The sequence below is a fragment of the Egretta garzetta genome, unplaced genomic scaffold (genome assembly GCF_000687185.1).
Source record: "Egretta garzetta isolate BGI_Z169 unplaced genomic scaffold, ASM68718v1 scaffold474, whole genome shotgun sequence".
Lineage (NCBI taxonomy): Eukaryota > Metazoa > Chordata > Aves > Pelecaniformes > Ardeidae > Egretta > Egretta garzetta.
In genome coordinates, this window is record NW_009259524.1 from 541,084 (window position 1) to 554,128 (window position 13,045).

General features: G+C 40.1%; 1 protein-coding gene across 3 annotated transcripts in view; it reads left to right on the plus strand.

The window, feature by feature from the left end:
* INO80D (INO80 complex subunit D) overlaps positions 1-13,045 on the plus strand; it is a 46,736-nt gene that overhangs the window by 4,869 nt on the left and 28,822 nt on the right. For all 3 annotated transcript variants that reach the window (XM_009637485.2, XM_035893020.1, XM_035893021.1), the window contains 3 exons: positions 4,500-4,595; positions 4,703-4,949; positions 11,358-12,106. In XM_009637485.2, coding sequence (XP_009635780.1) covers positions 4,732-4,949; positions 11,358-12,106 — 967 coding nt within the window. In that variant the 5' untranslated portion in view covers positions 4,500-4,595; positions 4,703-4,731. The remainder of the gene's footprint in view (positions 1-4,499; positions 4,596-4,702; positions 4,950-11,357; positions 12,107-13,045) is intronic.

The window sequence follows — 13,045 nt, forward strand, 5'->3', positions numbered from 1 at the left end:
ACTGTTTAACTGCTTTGGGAGAGGGTATGTGGAGCGCAGAGCTACAGCTTTGTTGTCTTGGAGCTGATGTGCACTGCAAGGGAACTGATTATGTCTGCTTGCCAGTTCTAAAAGCAGTTGGGAGCTGGCTTCTTCCTGTGCCTGACAGCAGGTACTGATGGTTGCGCAGGTGTGTACCTGTGTGTATTTAAGTCTTTCGTTTCTCTTTTTACAGTCACTTTGCAAACCACCTTCTGTTGTCTTACGGACCACCGGTGGCTGCACTCAGCAGGACAAGCAGCTCTGCTCTGACTGATGATGTCGCTGAGCACAGCTTTGCTCTGTGTCCTGCCTGTCCTTCCTATAAAGCCTTGCTGGGATGCTAAGTTTGTTGCTCTTCACATGTCCAGTTAGGGCTTTTGCCAGGGGGAGGAGATTTTCTTCTAGTCAACTGCTCAGGAATAAAAAATAGGAGAAGTGGAGAAATGAATATGTTACCAAATCACAAGTGTTAGCGGTAACCTCAGAAGAATGTAAGAAATACCCTGCTGGGTCAGACCAGGGATCAATCCAACCTACTGTTCTGTGTTGGGCAGTAGGAATAATTGATGCTATTTAGGAAGAGCATGAAAGCCCAGCTGCTTTTTAGTGTTTTCTTCTCTTATTCCTCCAACATCTGTATTTGTTAAATTAGGCTTACTAGCAGTACATCACTTGTGTCCCTATTTTCTATGAACTTTTCTATTGTCTTTTTGAACTTGATGATACTGTTTGCTTCCACAGCCTCCCATGACAGCAAGTTTCAGTAGTTCACTACCTGTGAGTAGTAAAAATGAAGAAATACTAAAGTTTTGAGTCAATCTCTTGCTAGCTTCACCAAGTACCCCTGGTTCTAATATTGCATTATATGGTTCTATATTCACCTTACCCGCTACCATGATTTTTTTAAACCTCATTCATGTCTTACATCATTTGGCAATGGCACATGTTTTTGGGTTTTCTTCTGTTCTTTGCCCTGTTGCTTCTGACTAACTCAAAGTCTTTTATTTAGATGCAGTTGTTTAAGGAAAATCTAGGTTCTTCAAGAAGCAGCTGGTTTGTCATTCATGGGTTGTGGCTAAAGCCGGTTTGAGCATATGCAGGCATAAAACAGCTTCCAGAAAGTTTTGTACCCTGATATTTTTGCAGTGAAGTACAGCTGCTTAAGCATTTGATTTTTCCAGGGGAAGTCCATGTTTCCGTCATCTCTTACTGAATCCTGTGGGACAAAAATAATTTCTTCCCCACCCACTATTTAGCTAAGTGTAGTTTCAGTTCTCTTCAGTTAAGCAACATGTGCCTATTCCATGCTTGTGCAGCTTTTTGTGTAGCAGCAAAAAGCTCTGTTAAGAACTCCTGTGTATTTTGTTAAAAATAAAATACTGCATCAGATTAAATCAGAATCAATAGATATAAAAGTCTTTGTTATTTTTATATATGTGCGCACACACACATCTATATAGTGTGCTGTGGAAGTAAAAAGAAAAATCTCTTTTTAGATTAAGTACAACTTCAGTCTCTGATCCTGGCAGTTTATCCACACAGAGCCACTGTATTTCGGGGAGTCTGTGTACGAATCTGCCAATGAAGATATAACTGCAAGTTCGAGGGAGTTGCTGTAGGGGTTTTTTTTTATATATTACATTGGCTGCTACCTATATTAGCTTTCTTTTTGTTCATTACACTGTAGTTGTACTAATTGATTCCTATCAGGACTTTTAATATTGTTATATTTGCATGAGCTTCTTTTAGTGTATATATAGACCTAAAAATTCATGTTCAAGCTCATTGGTTTCCCTGAGGATTATTGTCAGTATTTCTGCTTAAATGTTTCATAAGGCAGCGTACTTGTGCTGTGTATCTTTCAGGCAAGTGAGAAGTAAAATACTATGCCAGCCTTGACACAGTCAAGTTAAATGCAAAAATAAGACTTAATTATGAGTTAAATCCAAAAATAAGACTGGGGGCACAAGAATAAATCCAGGATTATAGTGGCTGGGAACTGCAGAGCAGTTTCTTTACAGAAGCTTAATGGAGGCACACCAGGTATGCGTTTCTTGCTGTTTACTTTGGAACCGTTCTGAGGAACTGTTTTTCTTTGGTCTGTTGCTTGATAACCTTCAGAAAAGAAATGTTGCTGGGTTGTGCAAAAGAGGAGAAGGTCATTGATGTGTCAAAAACTCTGCAAAGCATGATAGTATAGCTTAAAAGAAGACAGTAAATAAAACAGAAAGAAATAGAGAGCAGCATGTGAGTCACCCAACTGCAAGATGCACTTGTTCAAGTTTTTCATCCTGTCCAGTATGCCTCCAAATATGAGCTTAGGGTAACTGTTGAGAGAAGCAAACTCCAGAGCAAAAGGCTTTCTGTCAGCTTTGTTCTGTGTATGACATGCAATTAGTTAAGACTCATTTGGTTACTTTTTCTGCCATAGTAATGGAAGAGGCTGTCTCAAACATATGGGACCCAAACCCCGGTCACAGCTCCCATATTGGACATGTCACCATGGGATTTATTTTTTATTTTCACATTGTTGCTGGATAACCCTGAGGCGTATGTCAGTATCTGCCTTAAAAAAGGTGTCTGAAAGCATGTTCTCAGCATGCTAAAGGAGAGATACTTCCCTCTTCATATTCTGTCTTTTTGAAGGGCGCAGCCAACAACAAAATTTTTTTTGTTCCTAGGACTGCTATGTTATGAAGGATCATACTCCACTTATTAGTTTCAAATATATATTGTATGTGCTCTGTACTTTCATGTACTTCCATGCATTCAGAGAAGTTGGGAAAGGTGATGGGAACTGGATTAGATGTCTGTGCTCATGTTTTGGCTATCTGGCATAAACAAAGCGTGAGGCCCCTGCTCCTGGGTGTGTGTGCTTGCCTGTGTGCATGGAAAGGGTACTATGTATATAAAGAGGAAATACAAAACGATCCTTGTTATTGTCAAATGATTAATCAGGTCGCATGCACTCGTGCTAGTTAGATTTTGTAGCGCGTGTCTCTATTCTGTATGCTGTGCATGCTGCACATGTGCATATACAAAGGTTTCGATAATTTTAAGTGTGTTTTTAAATTTTTAGCAGTCTTCTGTCCTTCTGCTTCTCCAGCTAGATAATGAAAGTCCTAATTTATGCAATTTACTGTCAGAGGTGTGATAGGGTGTTATGTTTTGCCCTAGTGACTTAAATTTGCTTTTCTAGATCCCCAGTGCCATAGGGCTTGTCATTTTCTCAAGGTTCTTTTATACAGTGGGAAGTGAAGGCTTGTACCTTCACAAGAGCAAACTGCATCTTTTGTGCAAAGTCTATGTCCCTCCTTGCAATCATGTTCTTGCTATTTCAGGCCTTGGGAACAAGTAAGTTGATTGAGGTGGTAATCTGTACATTTGTCACATGTCTTTAATTTATTACATATTTCCTGAATATCACCTCTATGTACATTCCTTTGCTTGGTATATAACACATATGAAACTGAACTGAGTACTGAATGTACCATGTTCAAAAGAGTTTATTCCAGTGCTTCAGGATGGCCTTTCTGAATAAAAGCTGCCTTTTGCAGGCTAAGCTGGGTGTAGCAGAGTAGCTGCAGAATATGTGTACTATTAATTATATTTGAAGCTGCTTCAGGGTGCTGTGGGGTTTTTTTGTATTTTTTTTTTTTTTTTATAATAAAGATGATTGCCAAAGACTCTGTAGTGTTAGAAAATTAACAAGTACCTTATGATTGCATACATTTGTTATTTTGTTGCACTGTAGGAGTCTGTTTTAAGGGGGAAAAAACTCCAGCCTCTTGCTGAAATGACATTTCAGCCATCCTGGCATTGATGGGAGTACTGCCTCTGACATTATTAATGCCCACATTTACCTAAAAGAAGTACAACGAGGTAGGAAAAGCTCTGAAGAACTATGATGACCTCAGGAGGGACTGCATATTGATGTTTGCAAAAGCTGTGGGCACCTACAAGATCTGAAGACTTCATCAGGTGTGATAAAGAAAGCTTTTTTTTTTAAAAATTTTAATTAAAAAAAAAAAAAGCTTTCTTGCACTGCCTGATGAAATTAAAATTTTGCAGACCAAGGATAGTCGCCAGAGTTTTTGTAAGCAAAGATATTTGAAGTAAAACCTCTGCAATCAAATGGGTTAATCATCATTCAACTTGATTCCTGAAAGCAAGTGATCTAATCTGACACATAACCTTTTGCAACTTATAGCTCCTAATCACTTGCTGGTAGATGAGTGGAGTTTTGTTTAACAGGTTTAAGTGCAGTGGCAGTAAATTTTTTTTCTGCCCAATAATTTCCTTTCATGGTTTCCAAAGATCTGTGACTACTGATTGAAAACTATTGTGCTAGTGGATTTGGCTTATTGGATATTAGCTGAACCAGAGGTTTAGTGGCTACATCTGTCCACTTACTTATTAAGCAGTAGTAATATCTATTTTATTCTGACTGACTCTGACCTTTTTGATATTTTCCTTAGACAATCTGCTTCATCTTGATTCATCATCATTCCAGGATAGTGGTATCCCTGGGGCTCTCTCTTAACATTGATATGGTACAGAAGATTTAACATCAGGTATTGTTTTGGGTCCCTCTTTCCTGCCAAAATGAAACATACAATCTAAAACTGAATGTGGGGTTTTTTTCCTTATGTGATTTGTCTTAATATTTTCCTTCTTTCAGCTGATGTTCACAAGGAATAGAGTCACGTGATGTATGAAGGCAAACACATACACTTCTCTGAGGTTGACAATAAGCCCTTGTGCTCATATAGCCCCAAACTGTGCAAGCAGAGGCGACTTAACGGCTACGCCTTCTGTATCAGACACGTTCTGGAGGACAAGACTGCCCCCTTCAAGCAATGTGAATATGTGGCCAAGTATAACAGCCAACGCTGCACCAACCCCATCCCCAAATCTGAGGACCGTAGGTGAGTTGTGGTTACCCATCTGCAAAATGGAAGTGGCTGGGACATAGGCATGAGTTTTCTTTTAAGATGCTGCCTGGTTTTGCAATGTGGGAGGAACTGGCCTAGTGGATTGCATTCCAGGTGTTCCTTTGAGGGTTTTGTTTTAAGACAAGTAAACTTCATTTTCTGTGGGAGTCAAGTACTCAGAAAGTGGGCAGTAACTTACTCCCAAGGAAGTTTTTGGGAGAGTTCATTGCTTTTCTCAAATTCACTATAAACTGTGGATCAAACCTGCTACACTATACCTGCTATTCTAATTAATTTGCTTTGTCACTCACAGTACATGCTCTTAAAAAGGCCTGGTCAGTTGGCCAGCTGTGCCAAAAGCACACTTCCATCTACTTTTTCAGGACAGTTAAAAATGCATACCTTCTGGGCTTAGGGAGCGGTGACACATAGGGATGAATCCAGAATTACAGTTCAGTGTTTGTGATTTTGATACTGATCTGTAGTGTTGTATCACTGGAATAAAATTACTATTACTTGATAACAGATGAGCCAGGTAGGAAAGTGCTGCACACTCTCTTTCTTCTTTGCTTCCCCCCTTCCTCCCCCTCCCTGTCCAAATGAAGATGCCCAAGGTGCCCAGGTATTAAATGCCTTACAAGAGATAGTGCTTGAAGTTACCGGAGAGCTGGGAATTCAAACCAGATTTCCTGAATTGCAGCCTGTACTGTAACCACAAGTACGTTCTTCCTTGCTCTTTAAGACTTCCTGACACCAGTCTCGTTGGTGTTGCTTGGGCTGAAATAGCAGAATTTGTCTAATCTTGGCTGTGAGGTATATATGACTTTAATTTTTCAGAGTCATTGTTGCAGGCTTTGCCAGTAACACAGTATTTAATTAATGTGTGTGTTAACTATCTGAGGCTTGTTCTGTTAGAAATGATTTTTTTTACCTAAAATACAAACAAAATAGGCCAAAAAAGAATCAAACCACTATTCACTGACCTTTCACATTATTAGCTGCCATTCACTAACCTTTTGCATTATTAGCAGTGTTCCCACTGTGCCCTACATATAACTTCCTTCTCAGCTCACAGCTCCCTCTCTTGTCTGAAACAACAGTTGGACTGTGCGCTAAATTAACTTGCACTTCACCTGCCATTTCAGTTGAGGAGACTGATGAAGTGAGAAAAAAACATGAATGTTTGTCAAAAGCTGTAGGGCAAATGCTCAAATGGTACAAGATGAATAACTTTAAGCTGTAATTTGACAGTCGGTGGCTGTTTCTTTGCTACTGTACAATTGAGGCTCTTTGGAAATAAGATCGCAGAAATGATCATGGAAATTATTAGCACAAATAGTATGCTGTAATTTCAGATGCAAGAGCTGACTGAGCCAGAGTTGCTGTTTACCAGGGGTCATACTTAAAAACAATAGAAATAATAGTACTTAATGACACTTTTTTAGGTCTCTTATGTTCCCAGGGAATTTGAGATTTTTCTTTACACCTTGAATTGAGTTCACACTTTGTTCTTTTTGATTTTTCTCAAGTTAAAGTGAAGTGTGGTCATGACATCTGGTGTATGTTATATTAGAATTATTCAATTGCATGTCGAGTGTCACATTACAGTACTTGAAGAGGACAGCAGGTGTCTGAAGGAGAAAATAAACTTTTAATTTCAAATGAGAGGATGTGATAGTTTGAAGGAATATTTTAAAAGACTGCTTCTCAGGGCAGAGTTTTAATTTTAACAATAAAATTTGCTGAATGCTAGTGATAAGACTGTGCCTGCTCTAAACTTTTTTTTTTTTTGGCAGGCAAACCTGTATCTGTTTCTTAGGAGACTTTTTTCACACTCTGATATAAAGACGTTTGCTATGTCTGAGTTCATCACTTGTAGTTTTTAATTTTCTGTGTACAAAATTACTGTCAGATGGTCATTTTGTCACAGTTTTAGACATGTAAATGTACATGATCAGAAGCAGGCTGTATGATGCTCTGACAGCTATCTTACATAATTTTAAAGATTATAAAAAATAAAATATCTTAACAGGATGCATGCATTATATGCTAAAAGCTTCATAGTCTGTCCACAGATAATTAAAAAAAATTATCACTTGACCCAAGACAAATGAGATGCTACCAGCCACAAAGATGTTTAATATGCTGCTATGTTATTAGATTTCTTATTAACCATTAACATTATACAAATTAAATCTATTAATAGTGCATGACTTCATTGCCTTATTTGAAGTCTAGTTTCACTCTATTCACTATCTTGTTTTTTTTAAAGAATATATACGGGATGGTACAGACATGGTTCCTCTCAGTACATGTCATCTAATTCTTTCCTATCCAAATACATGTATAAGGAAGTTCTTTTTTAAGTATAGGGTTATTACAATTTAGCTGGGTTAAACACCATGTTATCTCTAATTCTCCTCTTTCAAGAGATTCTTGAAATATTTTGTTAATGTACAAAATGCTCTCTGGTTTATTTGGATCTTCCTTTAAATAAGTGACAGAACTTGATACCAGTCTGGGATGTACTGGGAAGCAGAATGCAGTTGTAGGTGGAAAACCTCAGTGTCTGGATTCTTGCCCTCCCAGTGATGTGGGAAACTGTCCAGCTGAAGCCTTTAGAGCCCGTCACCTTTTGTGTGCTTCATGTTACGATAGTTTTAATGGATGTCAAACCACCGCTCTTACCATATGTGCTGACTGCATTTGACCTCACCTGCACAGAATGAGTGTCACTGGCACTGAGTAAGGAAGGCGGAAAAAAATATATTAGATACTTGAGGTGATACTGTCAGCTGAGAATAACTCACAGGCAGGTTATAGAAGTGACAAATTCATAGAATCGTAGAATTGTTTAGGTTGGAAAAGACCTTTAAGATCAAGTCCAACCATTAGCCTAACCCTGCCATCCCATCACTAAACCATGTCCCTAAGCACCTTCTCTGCTGTCTTTTAAATACCTCCAGGGATGGGGACTTGACCACTTCCCTGGGCAGCCCGTTCCAGTGCTTGACAACCCTTTCAGTGAAAAAATTTTTCCTAATGTCTAGCCTAAACCTGCCCTGGCGCAACTTCAGACCATTTCCCCTCGTCCTATTAGCCGTTACCAGGGAGAAGAGACCAACCCCCACCTCACTACAGCCTCCTTTCAGGCAGTTGTAGAGGGCGATAAGGTCTCCCCTCAGCCTCCTCTTCTCCAGGCTAAAAGGCCCCAGTTCCCTCAGCCACTCTGCATAAGACTTGTGCTCCAGACCCCTCACCAGCTTTGTTGCTCTCCTCTGGACATGTTCCAGCAAGGCACCATCTTTCTTGTAGTGAGGGGCCCAAAACTGAACACAGTATTCGAGGTGTGGCCTCACCAGTGCAAAGTACAGGGGCACGATCACTTCCCTACTCCTGCTGGCCACACTATTCCTGATACAAGCCAGGATCCCATTGGCCTTCTTGGCCACCTGGGCACACTGCTGGCTCATATTCAGCCGGCTGTCAACCAGTACCCCCAGGTCTTTTTCCGCTGTGCAGCTTTCCAGCCGCTCTCCCCCAAGCCTGTAGTGTTGCATGGGGTTGTGCCAAGACCAGCACATCAGAATTGGCTTTTGTAGGGCCAGCTTGACCCACTCAGAGCCACGTGAAAGGGACTGTGCTTCTTGCAGGTGCTATTCCAGTCTTCCCAGTAATCTGTCTTCCATGGAGCATGAACTGCTAACGCCTTCCCCGGCATTACATCTGATCCAAAGAGTTTATTGCCTTAACTCAGCTGTTTACAGACTGGTTCCAGCAGAGTCAGTTAACGTCTGCGCCAGGCTCTGCAGCACTGTGTAAAATCAGCGCAAGTTCGGGCTAGGGCCAACTAAAAAGCCATCCTGGAAGGATGGGGAAGTGGGTGTGCGTGCCCACCTGGCTCTGCATGGGACCAGCTACAGCCTGGCAAGGCCAAGGTTGAGTTGGTGCTAATAAATTATGCCTAGCCAAAACTGCCTGCATGTAGTCTTCTTTACCCAGTGAAGACTTAAGTGCTTTTCCCAGCTGCTTCTTGCTCCTTTTAGTCCAGCAGGCAAGGTGTATGAGCCTTGGTTATGCCAGAAGACAGAGAGTTGATAGAACCAAAAGCACAGAGCCAAGTCAATGTGTACTGGAGTCTGCGTGTGCACGTGATCTGTATTTTCCTTATGTTGTAGCCTGGTATCTATGGTTTGTGTCTAGAGGTGATGCTTGTGTAAGATACTGTTGGCTTTCAGTGATGCAGTATGGTCAGTTGTAAGAGCCAAAGCTTTATTCTCTGCCATATAAAAATGATTCTTAGAGTTAAACGAACAAGCAAAACCCCAAAACTCAAGAGAATGTTAGCAACCTTTTCATATGTTTGTTCACATTTTCTATTTTTTGCTTTCTCAGTTTTCACAATGAAAACAGTCTAATCACTTTTACCTCCTCCCTCCTGCACAAGCACAAGGCAGCAATATTTAAGTTGTGAACAATATAAAGGAAGCATTCACATTGAGCAAAACTCTTTTCTGTTGGAATGAGAGGGGAAAAAATTCCATTGTGTTTGTCTTGTCTGTTTATTACTTTTTCTTCTGTCATACTAAACGTGCTGTTCTAACTGATATCATCAGTCTTGTTCAAACAAAATATTTAAAAAGTGCTTAATTTTAATTATGGGAATAGTGTTGTTGACTTTAAGGGAAGCTTTATTGAGCCCTCATTATATAATTTTATTTTTAGAAGTGTATCTCTCAGTACAAATTAACAGTATTCCAGTGTATTCTAATAAGGACTCACATGTGCTGGCTTTCAGCTTGCCTCATTTAGATTTATTTATTGCTTAGAACTTAATGTAATAAAGAAATTATTTGGGCAATAATAAGTAGCAGTACTTTCCAGCCTTTTCAGATCTGTGAATCCTTATGGGTGTGGATCCCTCAAGAAACTACATGTATGGAGATCATTAAGGAACGTATATGAATTTGCTTTTTCTTTTTTACCTTTTATGGACCCTTTAGAAGCAGTTTGCACATATGCTTCTTCAGGGGTAGAACAGCAAATTGAAAGTCACTAAACTGAAGTATTAAACATTTTTTGGGGGTGGGTTTGGGCTTTTGTGTTACTTTTTTCTCCATGAAGACCAGCAATAATTTCATTTTAACCTATTTGTTCAACAAAACTTATTTTTCTCAGATTCATGCTGATCAGATTTTATACCTTCATGGTGTATTTCCTTATCTTGTCCTTATTCATATCCATGAATGCCTTCATGGGTATGTCCTTAGCTTGTTCATTAACACCTTGATGTAGACATAATTTTTTCCTCATATCTTTGTTTTCATCTGTAAGCTGCAGTTTTAGATGGGATCCTGCAAGGGCAGCAGTCTGATTGCTGGTGGTATTCTACAGAGGCAGGAGGGCTTGCCTGTGTGAAACAGGAAAAGGATCAGATCATGGTTCCTACATTTCTATCACCTGCTTGTTTTAATCAGACAAAAATTAATTGTTTATTTCTGAGTATGTTATCTGTAGCCATAAATTGTTACTCCTTTTAATTTTCATGACAAACTTACAAAGGTTTTTTTCCTTTTTTTCTTTTTTCTTTTTTCTTTTTTAATAGCGTGACTTTAAAAGCTTTTTTACATTAGAAGAGCATAAAGGCATTTGTGGATTGTATGTGTACCTATTCCTGGCATTGTGTAAACATTTTCTAGCAACAGAGAATTTCTTTTAAACTAGATTTTTCTTTTCAAGAAACCAGCTAATCTTCTGGTTACAAAATTCATCCTGTTAAACTACTAAACCAGAACTTAAATATTTCTGCTACTTCTTAATTAAGTGCACATAGTGACCCTTTTTGGCAGGTATCGCTAGTGAGATTGTCCATATAAGAAACTGCTCCCTATTACAGTGGAATTCATAACAATAATATATGCGTTGATGAAAATGTTAACTACTTCCAGTGAAGAACAGCCGAATAAAAGGAAGTAGTCTTCAATGGACTTTTTCTTGGGAGCTTTTGAAAGATCGGAGTTAATGGCTTGAGTTCTTACTGTTTTATTTATCAGACAGTCCATTTGTTTTGTTTGATTTGGTTTGTGAGTATTTACCCTATTAGAGAGTAAATATTTTGAATGGTTGTGTGTGAATCTCTTGTGAATAATGACTGAGGACTTTTATATTTTAAGATTACAGATTGTGACTTGTATAAATTTTTGTTTTCTGTTACAGGTTGGGAACACCATAGTTACCTGCTGTATTAGAAGCAGTTGTGTACAATTCTTATAAAACCTCTTGTGTTTCGATCTAAATTTGCATGAGATGGGGGTGTGTGGATTTCCCTTTAGCGATGTCTGTTTTCTTCAGATTTTACTTACAAGAGTTGAGTTAATAACCAGCTGCTTTTACTTTTCAAAGGTACTGCAACAGCCACCTGCAGGTACTTGGCTTTATACCGAAAAAGGAGAGGAAGAAAAAGAATGATCCCATAGAGGAGGTAAAGGTCAGGCATCAGATGGATGCTATGGCCTTCAGTCTGACAGTGCCCACCCTGGCCTTGAAGATGCCCAATGGACTGGATGGGATGTCCCTCTCCCCTCCAGGGGCTAGGCTCCCTCTCCATTACCTGGAGGCAGAATTAGAAGACCCCTTTGCTTTCAACGAGGAGGATGATGACCTAAAGAAAGGGGCAACGGTGAGGAAAAAGTTGCAGAGCAAGTTGGCTCAAAACCGGCAGCGCCAGAGAGAGACAGAGATTTTAAAAGTTCGCCAAGAGCACTTTAGCCCCCTTCCTGCACCTTTGCAGCAGCAGCCTCTGCAGCAGCAGCACTCCCATCTGCCACCTTCATCAGCTTCGTTAAAGCCGACAGGGCTACCGCAGGGCATAGTCTGCAAGTCACCTCAACCTCCGAACACCAGCCTACCAATGCAGGGAGTGGCACCCACCACACACACTATAGCACAAGCCCGGCAGTTGTCTAGCAAGAGACCTCTGCCTGTCCTGCCACCCGCTAGGGCTCCTGTCACGGACGCTCCAAGGACTGATCGGGTCCTCATGAAAGCCACAGCCTTCTCTCCGCACTCGTCCTGCATGAGCCGGCTACAGAGACTGGTGAAACTGTGCACTCGAAAACAGCAGCTGGACACTGATCTGTTTCCACATTTAGGTGGGTAGATAGTAGATGCACTGCCTGATTATTCTCTAACCTGAAATCAAAAGACAACAGGGGAATGTCTTCCTAGCCCTGTCCTGCATTCATGTGTGGCCCTTACAAAGTAACCTTGAACTAGGTCATTTCTTGGTGTTTTCTTTAGCCATGTTCTCCTTGAAGAGAATGCCTGGAGCTATTACATATGGTTTATGGCATTTTGTTTCTTTATCCTTCTTAATGTCCTGTTAACCATTTGAGAAATCAAACTGAGGTGTAGAAAGCATTGCTTGGATGATAGAGACATTGTACAGAAGGCTTGCAACTTGAGTAGTAAAGGTGGCACAGCTATACCTACGTGAGTGGACAAGGTTAGGTTGAATGTTAAATACGTCACAAGTGCACATTATAAAATGAGTGCAAGTAGAAGTCTGGAGATTTGGCCCACTGTTCTGTGCAGATCCAAATTTCCAGTTGACTTGACTGGGAAAGTTGGAATGTAAGAGAGTTTTTCTTGACTGGGCCTATTCTGGGCTCATACAGAACGTGGGTGAAAAAAAGCAGAAGATTACTGCAGGAGGGCAGCACCATTGCAAAAGATAATTGGAGGGGTGGAGTCTCGTCCACATACCTGTGCAGGAATAGTCTTCTCCTTACTTAATATCTAGAAACCCTAATAATCAATTGCTGTTTGTGAAAATATAAGTAAATATAACCAACTTGCTCCTATGGTAATAGTGCTTTATAAGGCTTTAAAAAGGCAGCTGACTTTGTGGCTTATTTGTCTGATTATAAATACAGACCTAGGTACACCTAGCTGTCCTTGTTATCTCCCTCACCCTCCGAAGTTACCTTACTTTTCTGCTTAGTTTTAGATTGTACTTTTCCAACTAGTAAAATACTGTCAGGGAGAAGGGAAATGGGAGACAGTGTGTGATATTAGAGAAGGAATGCCAT